The sequence below is a fragment of the Sturnira hondurensis genome, unplaced genomic scaffold (genome assembly GCF_014824575.4).
Source record: "Sturnira hondurensis isolate 20B ecotype Veracruz unplaced genomic scaffold, ASM1482457v3 Scaffold0013190, whole genome shotgun sequence".
NCBI lineage: Eukaryota > Metazoa > Chordata > Mammalia > Chiroptera > Phyllostomidae > Sturnira > Sturnira hondurensis.
In genome coordinates this window covers 490370-506606 of record NW_028085821.1, presented here as the reverse complement: position 1 = coordinate 506606, position 16237 = coordinate 490370, and the positions used below count along the sequence as shown (strand labels likewise).

At 36.3% G+C, this 16237-nt stretch overlaps 1 protein-coding gene across 3 annotated transcripts in view; it reads right to left on the bottom strand.

Moving 5' to 3' along the window:
• Positions 1-16237, bottom strand: part of TMEM117 (transmembrane protein 117) — a 402837-nt gene that overhangs the window by 133893 nt on the left and 252707 nt on the right. For all 3 annotated transcript variants that reach the window (XM_037061077.1, XM_037061079.1, XM_037061080.1), the window contains one exon: positions 3769-3866. In XM_037061077.1, the coding sequence (XP_036916972.1) occupies positions 3769-3866 (98 nt within the window). The remainder of the gene's footprint in view (positions 1-3768; positions 3867-16237) is intronic.

Below are 16237 nucleotides of genomic sequence, written 5' to 3'. Positions count from 1 at the left end.
TAAGACAGTCATGATCAAGAGGTGCCCACCCAAATCATCATAGCACTAGATAAAATACATTTTATTGAACACACACTAATACCAAAAAAATAAAAGATGGTCTTCTACATGCATCAGAATGGACTAGAAGTGGACAGCTGTACACAGATGCACACAGCACACTATTACTGTTCTGTTTTCCAACTTCTCGAGCATCTCAGTACCCACAGACCACATGTTTCACCGAATACTTCCCGCTAACACACCTGGATTACCATTCCTTCCCATTTGCTATCCAGCCCTTAAAAATGCTTTTATTCAGCTATGGCAATCCTCCACTTCTAGGAATCAGTTTCTGTATACATCAGAATGGGCTAGTTTATGTTGCGATATCAAACAATGCCCAAATCGTGGCTTAACATTTGCAATGGATCATTTCTAGCTCATGCTAAATGTCTACTGTATTGTTAAGGATGCTTGGATCATCCTAGCCATTCAGGGCAAATGCGTGGCAAGGGCTCCAGCAAGGCACAAGCTTCCATAACTGCTACCAAGAAAAAAGAGTCCCCTTCAATGCTTCTCATTGACAATTAAAGGCTACTAACTAGATGTGACACACACCACTCTCACGCTTAAACTGGTCAAGCAAATCACGTGATCAAAGGGAGCAGAAAATGTAATTCTGATGGACGACAGAGAACCGGCGTATACGTGAAGCCCTAATGATTACCACATCACCCACTCCTTTTGGCCAGTTCTTCCCTTGATCACAGGAGAGTGCCACCACTCATTTTTAAAAGTTAACCCTTTGGAGAAATATCCCAAGATGCTTCCCTTCAAAAGCATATAGATTGTGTCTCTAGAGAGTTAATAAAACAGAAAGCTAGAAGGTTAATATAAATATCATATTACTTGTTTGTATGCATGTTATTTTACTACAGACACAAGTGAGGGGAAATACACTTTAGTAGCCTCACTGAAAAATAGAATAGTGCATGGCATACACATGGAATGTAGATTCTTAGATCTTTAGTTTTTTTATTTATTCAAAGGCCTGAGAAAGGGACTTCAGAAGGGAAGTTCTGTGAATATTCTTCCCTTTCTCTTTGCTATTCTCCAATACAGTCACAGTTAGTCTCCCTGCAGATGCAGGAGCCACGTACTGTAGCCTCATTTTTGCACGACTGCAGAAAGAAACAGGGACCATTTTCTTCGGTGCAGAGACGTCAATCCCTAAGAACGAAGGAAGAACTCAGCCACACGGCTGTGAACAGAATAGCTTCTGACAGGCATTTGTGAGTTAAAACAGCTACAAGTAAGAGGTAAGTTTATTAGAACGAAATTCCAGGTTTTACTGTTTAAACTGCTGCACATAGTCACATGCCAACTTATAAAAACTTACCTTTATATAATGTCTTCACATAGATTTTTTATACTACTCTCTCTTAATTAGGGTAAAGCAAAAAGAAAACACCTATTTTCAGTGTGTGACTCATGGTATACTATGTGCCATACTATGTGCTATGGCACATAGTATGCAAATCCTATCTTTAATTTCATTTAAAACCTCAGCAATGACTTCTGTATTTTATCTCCTATAGCTAAAAAAAATGGCCTTTATACTTGCTAAATCCCTTTTATCTGAAAAGTATGAACATAAAGGAAGATTTGCTTCCCACATAATTTCCATATTTAACTTTTTACATCAGATGTTCTTTTTAAAAAAGAATACTATTGTCAAGATAATCTGTGTAGAAATAGATAAAATAGGAAAAAAAGTATTTTTAAAGCAACATTTAAATTCCCCTTCAGTTATTTTTTACTCTCCACGATTTGAAATACTATCTTGGAAAAATCGTCTCCCAGAATTATCTCCTATCAATAATTATACAAGAACAATGACTGCAAGAATAACTGTGGATTTTAGTTTGTTCTCCATTTAAGAATATTACCTGTCAGTGACTAATAAAGTTATTTTAACCACATTTAAAACATGCTTCAGGTTGCTCATTGGGGCTGTCACACATGTCAGAAATAAACCCATTTGTATGAAAGAGATTGGTAGTATACAGACCTGAGTAGGAACATTCAAGGAAAAATGGACTAAGATGTTCAGAAAAAATCTAGTATGAATTCTTCTCCTCTGCATTAGCAATTGCAACTAAGTGTAGCTCATGAGAGCACCACAGAAGCCTTCAGTGACTGCATGCCTCACCTTTGCAAATAAGGCACATGTGACCTTGGTAACTGGCCACACTGAATGATAATCAATGGGCTGCCTTTGAGTATAAAATCAATACCACAAAATGTCTATAGGCATAGTAAGTATATATTGTATTAAAAGAGACAGGCCATAAACATGTTTCATATTAGAATCTATCTCCTTTGAAATTATGATTCTTAAAACCCCCATAGAGAATTCTGTAGGGTGGGCCAATGTTCCAGAATCTCACATTCTTTTCAAGCCATTATCTAAAAACAGGTGAAAGATAATCATCTGGAAATTTGCATGTTGATATATGTACCTTTCGTTCTTTGAGAGGGAGTACGGTGTATTAATGATTAAAGACTGGGGCCCTGGAGCCAGAGGCCTGGGCTTGTAATAAGGGCACCTACCAAACAGGGTTGTCAGGACTAAATGATTAAATACATAGAATGCAAAGTACTTAGCACAATGCCTGTAGCAAAATATACCTTCAATAAACATTAACCACAATTATCATAATGTATATTATTTAGACAAGCTACATGGGGAAATTTGGGGCAGGAAAAAATATCAAGGTTAATTGCATCGGAAAAATAGCCCACACTTGACTCACAGATACAAGGTGTGAATAACCACCTACAAAATCATATTCATTTTTATATTCAAAAATCTACTTTTGTTTACCTGCTGAGAAGTGGGTTTAAAACGCCCTATATCCCTAGTAACATTTAATGATAGTGGGAAAGTGCAAAGATAGCTTAGAGTGTATATTTTCCAAGTCTTTAGTTATGATGATTTTTCTTGCTTATACATAAAAAAATTAATCCCCGAAATTAAATCCAAGAATAAATAGATGTTTTCTTCCTTTCAAAAGGCAGGTGGGCAGGCTGGAATGCACCAGGCACAAGGTGTCCTCCATCACAGCCTCTCACTTTCTGCAGGTCGGGCTGAATCACTGAGCCAGGCGGTGTCACGCAGTCAGGGGGAGGCGCCCTTCGTGCCCTCTCTACATTCTTATCTCTTTCTGTCTAACTTTGCTCAAATACTCATAAATAATGGTGCTGCCAGAAAAAATGAAGTTCTATAAGTCATAAGTTGTTTTTAACTGTAATGATTGGGCTGGAGATTGAATGGAAACTATGTCCAGAAGAAATGCCAATAAGATAGAAATGATTTGTAAAGAGGTTCCTTCTCTGTATAACTTCTGCAAAAAATTATGTCAAGTATACTGGAAATTTAGGATTTCATGAAGATAGTTTGATATCACATTTCACTGATAAAAATTACAGCTTGTTTTTGCTGAGTTAAAAATTTACTTCTGGTAAAATCTATGCATCACTATGTTATCAAAATTTATCTTTTGTAAATGTGTATATGTCACAATATGCAAGCAAAAATCAATTCATAAAATAATTATGATGATTGGTCTTAATCATTTTAATACTATGTTCTTAATGGAACATAGTATACCTTTATAATATCTCTCCAGGTGGAATTCTGTATCTAAAGAAAACTACATTCAATTCAAGTCCTTTAGTGAGTGAAAGGCAAGGCATAAATCAATAAATTAAACAATCTCTTACCAGAATAAAATGATCCTAACATTTCCTTTCTTCCAGAAGGCTCTTGCAGATTTTCCCCAATCAGGATACGGTTTGTCCTGAAGCATCATATCAGTGACCTAAAGCCATCAAAGAAACTTATTTAGCACTTTTGGATACTTACATTCAGATTTACATATGTAGATAATTTTCATTTTGTTGAAAATAAAATATGCATCTTAACATTAGAGCATATGCAAAATAAAAATTAGAAAAAATACATCCTTCAGTTAAAAACTTTAATAGTTCATATTCTTCAAACAATAAATGAGCTATTTAAGGTCATTCAACATGTCAAATAATGAGATTGTTTTAAAACATCAATCAAAATTACCTTATAAAAGAAGGCATCATTAAGATACTATTAACTTCCCTATAGAAACAAAACATGTAATATATTAGGTCCCATGTTCTTTCTAACTCAGCTAATAATGAGAAACTCCAAAGTCTAAATATTTCCAGTCAAAATATCACCATCCCTTTTTTTCTTCGATGCTATGTGAGGTGTGGCACCTGAACCCAGTTTTACGGAACATTTACTTTAATTACCTCTCATGCTTCCACCTCCGTGCAATTAGCAATTCTATTCCTGCTCCCAAGAATGCTCTACCTTTCTCATGTCCATCTTTCTCAGATCCTGCCCAACTTCTGAGACCTAAGTTGTGTTACCATTGAGATGTCTTCATTGTTTGCTCCAACTTTAGCTTTGACCCTTTTTCACGTTATACAGTATTCTCCACCTTTTCTTTTACTGACTTAGGTACATTTTTCTCTCCATTGGGTTTTATCCTTTAAGTTGAAGATTTCTCTTTGTATCCCTTCCAATATCTAAGGATCATTTATGTAAAATACTAAAACATTACTCATAGAAGAAACAACAAAAATAACTTAGGACATTAATGCTTGTTTTTAAACATTCATTAACAAGGTAAATTGTACATTGTCAACAGCTCATATTAATAGTTTCAGCAAATGTCCAAAGTACCACAAATAGATGAAATATAAGCATCTTCTAAATAGCTGATGGGAATGACAAATAAATTTCCTTTTTCTCCTAATACAGGAAAACATGTTTGCATATGTGTGCACACACACATGTGTTTTTCTCTTTCCAGAAAGTCTCCTTTCCCTTCGAGAGAAGAGGACATTATTTAATTGATTATGGCTTTATTTAACAATGTTCAACTTCAAACGAACAAGATGATATCAAAATGAATAAAACCTAAGTGGAGTGTCATACACTGAATAGAGTAATGAAGAAGTTTCACCACCTGTTAAAACAGATTTTTCTTTTGCCCTTAAGGCCTTAATATTGCATTTAAGTGTAACTTCCAGCAATGGCCTGACCTGGAATGGGTGAGATTTAATCATTTGTGATGAAAGACTGTGATTCGGTGCACAGTCCCTCTGGATCAGTGACCTCTTCAATACTGGCCTTCCTACAGAAGGTGCATCAATTCTCAAGCAAGCCAGTCTGCCTGAGCATCCGAACAAATGGTACCCAGAAACTTGCACTGGATGCTAAAGCTTCTCATGCTCACTTAATGTGCAATCAGAGCAGTTACGGGTAAAAAGCCCAGTCCCCTGGGCATATCTGATCTTAATTTTTCTTTATATTCTTTCTCAATATCATTTCTAGGACTAGAACTCAGCCTTTCGTGGTTGATGGGAATGAAAGCAAGTTCACTGACCTGCACTGAGCAACACTGCAGATTAAGGCCGACTCTGTCTAATTTAGAACCCACAGTGATTTTGTGTGATGCAGCTTCACTGTTGAAAGGATTCAACGATAACAAGTGGTTTTAATACAAACTCTCAATTTCTTTAAACTGTTAGTTACTTTGATAAGTATAAATGCAACTAATATTATTTTTAAAAAGAAAAACACTTGTTTTACCTATTTTTAAAAGGAAATTTGATTATTGATGGCTTTCTTGTCTATTTTCTTCATAACACATTAAAATTATAAAATGTTTTCTTACCCATGAATTGTGTAAGAAAAAATTAAAAAACATATTTATCAAAATAAACAAAGGGAATATGATAGAATAAAATTAATGACGAATTAACTGAGTCACTAAAAATTAATAAAGACAAAAAATTTGAAAAATTTAAACCTACATATTCTTGATTATAACGAGAGTTTTGTATCACAATTCTTGAGGAAAGAATTTCTATTTTTCCAAATACAACAATTTTANTTTACCTATTTTTAAAAGGAAATTTGATTATTGATGGCTTTCTTGTCTATTTTCTTCATAACACATTAAAATTATAAAATGTTTTCTTACCCATGAATTGTGTAAGAAAAAATTAAAAAACATATTTATCAAAATAAACAAAGGGAATGTGATAGAATAAAATTAATGATGAATTAACTGAGTCACTAAAAATTAATAAAGACAAAAAATTTGAAAAATTTAAACCTACATATTCTTGATTATAACAAGAGTTTTGTATCACAATTCTTGAGGAAAGAATTTCTATTTTTCCAAATACAACAATTTTATTTACTATCCTTTTGTTACCTTCTGAAATAACAATCTTGTGTAAAATTTTATTTTTATAATACCTCAAGGTTAACAAAATAAATAAATAAACATTTCATGCTTTGCGAGCTTTTTAAAAGATTTGATTAATTCTGTTCAGCAATATTTACCTTGTTCCAGAAAGAGTCTGCATAGTAATACATATTTTCAAAGAACAGAATGATTACTGGGTAAATTTTATTCAATTTGCGATGTTTTCTCCAGGGCACTTTCTGGGAAATAATTATTACATTTTCTAGGAGGAGAAAATCTGTTGCTATATGACTAATTATTACAGCAGCATGTTCTGTAAAAATGACATTCAAGGATAAAGGATATCCCAGGAAAATGGCAAGATGAGGATCTCCCCCCAAAACCCACATTTTTCTTCTGATGCTAGACAGCTGGTCTTTTTCACCCCTAGCTTTTAACTGTTTATTTTTAAGTCATATCACCAGATCAATGTCAGGTCACTTGCTAAATTGGAAGGAGCAGAGATAGTCATTAAAGGGATGCATTCAATAAAGAAAAATCCAATTACCTTCTGCATTAGAGAAATCAAATTTATTTCTGTTGTTGGTCAAGGACAGTCTTTGTGGGGAAAATGAAGGAAAGGGAGGTCTAGAAAGGAGGTCTAGTTATGCTACACAGCAACCTGTGCAAAAAGGTTGCACAGGTTGCTGTGTAGCATAACTACAATACAAAACGTGTTGGTGCTTCTCCCACAGGAAGATTATTAGAATTTAAAATTGCAGGTTGTTTTTCCTAAGCTGGAAGAAGTTTAACTCTTTGAGTATCACAATCTTTCCCCTCCGCTCTCCTCTCTACTAGGTCTTTGCACAAAACTCAGAAAGAACTTCACGATATCCCTACCCCACTACGCCTTGTCAGGGAGTCTTTCTCGGCAGAACATAAGCTGTTTTAGTACATGGGCATTGTTCAGTCTGAGCAAAAACATGAGTGTTGAGATTGAAAAGTCAATGCTGACTGATCTTTCCAGGAATCCACAGCCCCTTTGTGAGCCGAGCCCACATGAAGCTGTGGCACCAATGACAGCACGATGACAGCAGTGATGACTGTGATATTTCACATTTGCTATTGAGCTTCCTGGCTTACGAAGCTCTTGGATGTGTTTTTCTTAATAACTGTCATAGTAACTTTATACAGTAAGTCATTATTCTCCATCTCCCACCAGTACAGACAGAGAAGCAGTGAGGTTAGATAGCTGAGTGGGGTCACACCCCCAACGTGCTGCTGTGTCATCAGTTCTGGAGGCAGCTGGCCTGGGCCCTAATCCGACTTCTCACTAACTTTTCAATTTGGGGCAAAGTCGTTCATCTCTCTGAACCTTGGTCTCTTACCAGCAGCTATGGGCACACGATACATATATACCAGCAGGTGTTATAATAATTATGTATGTGTTATTGTTTACCTCTGGAATGTCTACCCAATTATTTTGCTTCCTGTGACTATTGTGCTAAATAACTGGATTTAGAGTCCAGTGACGTGGCAATCCCTCTCATCTCTGCCCTAAAGACAAGACTATCATAGTGACTGTTTAGAAAAAAGATAACGATACTCTATAAGGTTAAAATACGTTAGAGTAAAATATTTCCATCAAAAATCAAAGAGAAGGGAGGCAGCCGTGGAAGGTTGCAATAATCTAAGAAGGTTTCACAGATTTGTGTAACATGACTGAGCATTAATTTGTATCCTATAACATTGTCCAATTTTGCCAGCCTAATTTTAGCTGATTATAAGCTACTCACATGCTGGTACTACACATCCTCTACCTAGAGCCTTCTTTGATATAGTTTTATGTTAAGCATGTGATATTAATGTAAAATATTAATTGATTAGGGACATAAGGTCATACCATGATAGAAATAACTATGGCTACATAGTGCACCTCTTAAGACATTTCTTATTTAGTGGAATATCATTTAAAGGAAGTTAAGTGCTATTTTATTAATAAACAAGCATAAATATGTTAAGTATATTACTGAACAAACCTATAATTTTGCTTGCTATTTTGTGACTTTTTTATTTAACAATATATCTTGAACATCATCCTATCTTTACATATAAAGCTATTTAAAAGTTTCTTCTTTTTTATCTCCTACCATACCTTTTTATGTGCATTCTTCTGATATATAAAAGGTTTCTATTTTGTTCTAATTATTACCTTTCTAATTAAACTTCACTTAATGTGTGCACTGACTATGCCTTCAGATTTTACTTGCTCCCGACTATGGGCATTGACACGACTATTACATTTCCGTTGCTTCTCCCTCCGCCTTCTCCCCTCCACCACCCTATTATACTTAGTATGTTATTTTTCCTATTAAATTTCTGACACTTTGAATATCTTATACCCTTCTTTCATTTATCATCTTTAAATGATACCATCTTCCCTCATGTAAAAAAGATGAGAAAATCAAACTTAATATTTTCTCACACTATACATCATTTCTATGTTGTTGGACTTTGGGCATACTTCTATATTTGGTCTACAACGAGAAGCCATGCACGTCCTTTAACCTTAGTCCTGCAATTAAACTGACTCACCGATCTTTTCCAGCATGTCTGCTAGAGTTTTCTAACTACTTCCAACTACTTCCAACTCTGTAATACGTTCTTCAGGAAGGTTCATGAGAACATTGTAGCCTACAACCAAGCTGTTTACTTCCTGCATACTTGACCGATAACTAGGCTCATTGTAGAATTTCTGAGTTCCAATTTCCCCCCCCTTATACTCTGGTTTCTCTTCAGATCGCATAAATCTTTCGCCTTTTACCAATTCCCTCCCCTTAGAACTGAAAGCATTGTTTCACTTAACACTATTGAGTGACACCAAGGAGAAATCTGAGAAAACTAGAACATGGAAATTTTTTTCTATCTTCACAGGCATTTTTTGGCTTGGATGCCCTCAGTATTTATTTATTTATTTATTTTTTAAGATTTTATTTATTTATCTTTAGAGGGGAAGGGAAGGAGAGAGGGAGAGAAATATCAATGTATGGTTGCTTCTCATGAGTCCCCTGCTTGGAACTGGCCTGCAACCCAGGCATGTGCCCTGACTGAGAATCAAACCACGATCGTGTGGTTCGCAGGCCCACGCTCAATCCACTGAGCTACGCCAGCCAGGTAGTATTTATTTTTTGAGTATAATAATTTCGCTAAGTTCATCTACTGTTGTCTGTCACTTTTCTAGGGACAATCCCACCTTTTAGTTTCAAGATTCAAGTCTTTATTCTACTGTCTTTTAAAATTAAATTTATTGGGGTGACATTGGTAAGTACAGTTACATAGTTTTCAAGTGCACAATTCTATGATATAGCCTCTGTATACTGTTTTTTTTTGGAATCCTTAATTAATTATTTTCTTTGTCATTTAGTTCTGTTCTTTAGAGAAAACAATTGTGCATATGCTGCTTCTCTCTGCCTTCTGTGTCTACTCCCCTTTTTAAATTTTAATATTGCTCACTCAGTCATGTCCCACACTGATCGTGGGAGTTTTGATTAATGTCTGTCCTACTTGAGAGTCACCACACCCTCCCAGGAACTTAACTATGTGAGAAATAAACCTTTCCACACTCTCGTTACAAGTGTGACATCATCTTTCTGAACATAGGGGGGGCGGGGGCCCACCCTATGTCTATGGAGCAGTCACACAGTAACATTCTCAATACCCTCTGACCTGTGGGGATTTTGGGGGGATTTTTTTTCTCATGTCTCGTTTGGAATCCTAACTCTTTTCTTATTGAATCCTGGCATCTTCTGATGCAAACATATTCTCATCACCAAATAGCAATGCCAAAGACCTCACACAAATTTAGAAATTTATTTTTTTTATTTAATTATTTTTCGAGTACAGTTTTCTATTACTCCCAACCCATCCCACCCACCCTGCTCCCCCACTCCCTTCCATTTCCACCCTTCTTAGTTGTTGTCCACGTGTCCTTTATATTTGTTCCTCTAAATCCCTCCCGTATTTCCCCTGAAATTCCCTCCCCTCTCCCCTCTGGTCACTGTCAGCCTGCTCTCTATTTCAGTGTCTTTGGTTATATTTTGCTTGTTTGCTTGTTTTGTTGTTTAGCTTCCTGTTAAAGGTGAGATCATATGGTATTTGTCCTTCACCACCTGGCTTATTTCACTAAGAGATTGTGTCAAAGAAACTTCAATGTATTCCTGAAACTCTACCTCCATGTATCAAAGGCTGATATTATATAAAGACAGAAACTGATGTTATAGAAAATATGGAGAAATCAAAAGATCCCAATTTTAGCATCTCCACTCTTAATGTAGAAGGAGACAACAAAATGTAAAAAGATCTGAAGTACCTGAATGAGCCCTGGAAATGTACCCACCACTGGATATCAATCAGTTCCATGATTACAGAGATTTTGTCCATTTTGTTCTCACTCTGTTCCCACCATCTAGCATTGTATTTTGGTGTTGGCAGGCTGTAAGTAAATATTCACAGAATGCGTGAATGAATACAAGGGTAAATGGATGAACCGAAGGGAATCGAGAGGAGCTTGAGGAAGGCTAGGATAGGTAGCACACTCCCAGTAGCTCATTCAGTGCTGCCCATTGAAAGCTCCTCCAGTGATCAGTGGTGACAATGGTGCTAATGGGGGTGGTAGTAATAGTGGGGGCAGGAGTAATAGTGTGGAGATGGTAGAGTATTCTTTTTCCTCCCAACCCTGTCCCTCCACTCCCTGGACAGGTAGAAAGACATAGGATGTGTATAGTTAAGGTTCTAAAAGAGGTGAAGATTGTCTTTGTTAACTCCTGGAAAATTTTTAAAAATCAAATATGATTTCAAAGAACAGAAATATTAAGCCTGAAGTGCATGCTTACTCTCATGATCCACATGCATAGTATATACCTGCCTTATTGTAAATGTGTTTATCAATGAACTAAGTAAGGACACATAGAAATCATGTCCTTAAACATATTTTATTGATGCTATTACAGTAGTACCATTTCCCCCCCTTAATTCCCCTTCACCCCATACCCCTCCTCTCCAGCATACCCCCCCACCTTAGTTCATGTCCATGGGTCATACATGCAAATTTGTTGGCTTCTACATTTCCTATACTATTCTTAATCTCCCCTATTTTATACCTACCATTTATGCTTCTTATTCCCTGCACCTTTCCCCCCACTCTCCCTGTTCACTTTCATATGGGATATTTGTGGTGCTGACAAGTTGTATAACAGAGGTGAAGGAGATGGATGGCACCCAGCCTGTGTATGTGTATGGGGCTGTCCAGCTTTGTTGGCCCATCTGCATCCATTGTAGCATAGCATTATTTCCTTTTCTTCCCTCATAGGTCATCTATGTGGAAGCAAAGTCTAAATCGGATTTACTTGGCAATAGGGAAATACTGTGCTGTGAGGGTAACGTATGCTTCCCCCCTTTTGCTGCCCACTGACTCCCACCATACACATCATACCACATACACAGATGTGTGTATCCAGTCAGTTTTATACAACAGCACTTCCAGCTGAGACAAAGAAAGATCCAAGGTCCAACCAGAAAGGATTATGCAGAGCCCCAGAGGAACATTAGCTGAGTATATAATTAAGTAAATGGAAACCATGGATGAAAGTTTTCTAAATTACCTAGTGATGCCTTGAGTGAATTGCTACTAGAACTACCTGAAAATCACTGGCACACATATATTGCTGAACATAAAACTTGGAATGTGTGCTACAGTTTTTAAGAAGCACAACCAGGATTTCATAAAGCATGAATATTAATGCACCTGCTTATTATCTCCAATGATAGACTGCACCAGCTTCCTGAATGCATTGCACCTTATTGCCGGATCCTTACTGATTTACAATGAGTCATAGACTGTTTTATTATTAAGTGAGGAAATTGGGCATGCTTCAGAATATAGAACATCTAGAAAAATATACCTGAGTCACCTAAATACAGAAATATACACAATCAAAAAGTACTTTCCCAAGCAAAGTCTTCAGAGTTTCAAATAGTGTGTTAACAAATGCAAAATAAATATGATGTGCCCCAGTACCATTTGCTTTCCACCACATTGAATTATAATTTAGAATAAATGAAAAAGTGAGAGTTGTTACTGATTTTGCTGGGCAAAAAGCCAGCAAAAATATTTATACCATCGTCTAACATATTATTCCTTATGAGTGGCTAAATTATCAAGTGACAGTAGCCTAATATTATGTGACTGAACATTTACTTTTGGCTTTTGGCTTGAAAGAATGAGTAGTCTTCAGTACGCATATCTTCTCTGTTTTGTTAACATAAATAAGTGATTAGCATTAGAGAAATTAATTATAAAAAATATACTATAATATGATGGCTTTGTATATATGAATGGAGGGTCAATAGGAGGAGAAATAAAGGGTATTTTCAAAAACTTGATTGTAAGAACCATTATCCACCAAGGAGCCGTTGGAACCCAGAAAGAGTAAACACATCCTTGAAGGAAAAGTCACTTTCAGGATTCCAGCACTCCGGCGTTCCAGGTTGCTGAATGCAATGCCGAGGACACGCAGGCCCTAATGAGAGCCGAAGGAGTTGGCTCTGTCTCCCAGGCCCAGGATGACCAAGTCACCCGCTAGTTTGCTTTTGTAACTAGACTTTATGAAAATATTCAACCAACTCTATAAGGTGACAAATTCAAAGCCATGGGCTGTTAGGGTATAATGACATTCAATTGGATTGCTATTTCTACTGTTAGTTAGGTCCAAGAAAACACTGATAATCATCCATCTGATATAATCACCTTTGTTTTGTTTTCAGAATTTAAGAGATTATAAAGTAAGGGAACCACATAGTAACACGGATTGTCAGTGAAAGCACACATTAGCTCTATGTTTTATTGTTGCCTGAAGACAGAATTATAATGCTATGGACTGAGTATTGCATGAAATAATAGCACTCTTAGAAATTCAAAAGCAGTAAGTGAAATGTGAACCCCTGAAATAAAAAATCCTACTTACCAGCCTTCACCGTCTGAAAATAAAGCCAAATATTCTCATTTCAAATACAAGTAAAATGTTAGTTTTAGGGCATATTTTAAGAATTTAACCTAGTAAATATGTTTTATCAAACTTCAGATTCAGGTACTTCTTCAAGATGTTTTCGTTTGAATTATTTACAAATTTCATATATATCAAAGGGCATATCATGTATAAATAATACATGAATATAAGTAGATAGTAGACCATGTTCCCACCAGGTGCCTTAAAAAACACAATAAAGTGAAAGGTCTGGAAGCCCTCTCTGCACTTACTCCCAAACACACGATCTACCCCACCAGAGGAAGCCACAGCTCTGAATCTTGGATTTATAATCCCCATTTTCATGGTTTTAATTTGTAGTTTGATTCCATCTGGGTGTAACCACAAATATACCAAATATTGCTTAGTTAATATATATTTTATATTAATAGTTTAAAGGAATAATATGCGATGGTTTTTCTACATTGAGCTTTTCTTTGCTCAATGTTATTTTCTTGACATTTGTCTAGAGTGAAATACGTATCTTTTATCTCCATTTCATCTCCACTGATTTTTTTATTTTTATATGGCTTCTTTGTAACTTTTTCTTTTAATCTGGATTAATCATATAAAGATTTGTCAATTTTATTAGACTTTCAACATTTTAAATATTTTAATCCTCTCTATAGTATCTTTATTTTTTATACTACTCTATGCTCCTATCTTTATTTCCTTTGTTCCATATTTTTAGCACACAGGAAATATTCTTCTGGCCTCCACTGTTGTTATATAGGAATCAACTGTCTGGCATTTCTTTACAGGTAATTCTCTGGCATTTCTTTAAAAATTATTATTACTTTTAAGGTTATTTTTTCTTTAATGCTATGTAGTTTCACATTCATTTGTCTAGGTATGGATTTTTCCCCTGTTTTGAGTTTATTGTTATTTCTGAAGAAGAACATTAATGCATTTCAACAATTAGAGAAAATTCTAGTCTTTCTTTCCTTTAAAAAATTGCTGGGATTATATATCTTCAGAATCCTAAAACACCAATCCAAAAGAACCTATGCACCCTAATATTCAAAGCAGCACAATTTACAATAGCCAAGTACTGGAAGCAATCTAAATATCCACCAGTAAATGAATGGATCAAAAAAATGTGGTACATTTACACAATGGAATACTGTGCAGCAGAAAGAAAGAAGGAGCTCCTACCCTTTGCAACAACATGGATTAGAACTAGAGAGCATTATGCTAAGTGAAATAAACCAGGCAGTGAAAGACAAATACCATATGATCTCACCTATAAGTGGAACCTAATCAATAAAACAAGCAAAACAAGCAAGCAAAATATAACCAGAAACACTGAAATAAAGAACAACCTGACAGTAACCAGAGGGGAGGAGGGAGGAATCAGGGATCACTTTAAAATAAATTCTTAGTGTGAAGTTTTTTTAAACCTGAGGATGGTAAGAATTGGGGCCACCTACTCACTTGAGGAACAGCTTACGGTTATACATCTTCAGGAGAGACTTCATTTCCTCCTCTCTCCAGACCTATGGCAAGACAACCAAGTTTCTANCAGAAACACTGAAATAAAGAACAACCTGACAGTAACCAGAGGGGAGGAGGGAGGAATCAGGGATCACTTTAAAATAAATTCTTAGTGTGAAGTTTTTTTAAACCTGAGGATGGTAAGAATTGGGGCCACCTACTCACTTGAGGAACAGCTTACGGTTATACATCTTCAGGAGAGACTTCATTTCCTCCTCTCTCCAGACCTATGACAAGACAACCAAATTTCTAATGTGCCTCCCTATTTGGTGCAATTTTTTTCAGTCAGTATTCTCACTATGAATATAGCTTTTCAGAGTTCCTGGCTTTAGGTTGACTGTTCTGATTTGACAACATGTCTTGTCTGGGCTTTCGTTTCATCTCCTTTCCCTCAAAGAAGTGTGGAAACAAGAACCTTAAGTCCCTTGTGATTGGTAGAAGGCCTTGGCCAATCACCGTCCTTTACCTTACTTATCAGGGTCTGCATCCCATTTTATTTTTTATCTCTAAGGATACTCTTTACTTTCCTAAAACAAAAAGACATGGTTTTGAAAATATTGCTCTTTTTACGATATGTGTGGGATTTTTAAAAAAATATATTTTATTGATTATACCATTACAGTTGTTCTATTCCCCCCCTTCAATCCCTTCCACCCGCACCCTCCCTCCCCCACCATTCTGCCCCCCTTAGTTTATAACCACGTGTCTCAAGTTCTTTGGATTCTATATTTCCCCCACTATTCTCACCCTCCCCACTACCTATTTTCTACCTACCATCTATGCTATTTTCTGTGCCTTCTCCCCCCTTCTCCTCCTCCCACTCCCCTGTTTCTAACCCTCCATGTGTTCTTCATTTCTATGGTTCCACTCCTGATCTAGCTGTCCTCTTGGTTTGCTTTTGTTTTAGGTGTGGTTGTTAATAACTGTGTGTTTGCTGTCCTTTCACTGTTCATATTTTTCATCTTCTTTTTCTTATATAAGTCCCTTTAGCATTTCATATAATAAGGGCTTGGTGATGATGAACTCCTTGAACTTGACCTTATCTGAGAAGCACTTTATCTGTCCTTCCATTCTAAATGAAAGTTTTGCTGGATAAAGCAATCTTGGCTGTAGGTCTTTGGATTTCATGACTTGGAATACTTCTTTCCAGCCCCTTCTTGCCTGTAAGGTCTCTTTTGAGAAATCCGCTGACAGTCTGATGGGTACTCCTTTGTAGGTGACTGTCCCCTTATCCCTTGATGCTTCTAGGATTCTCTCCTTCATTTTGGTCTTGGCTAATGTAATTATGATGTGCCTTGGTGTGTTCCTTCTTGGGTCCAACTTCTTTGGCACTCTCTGAGCTTCCTGGATTTCCTGGAAGTCTATTTCCTTTGC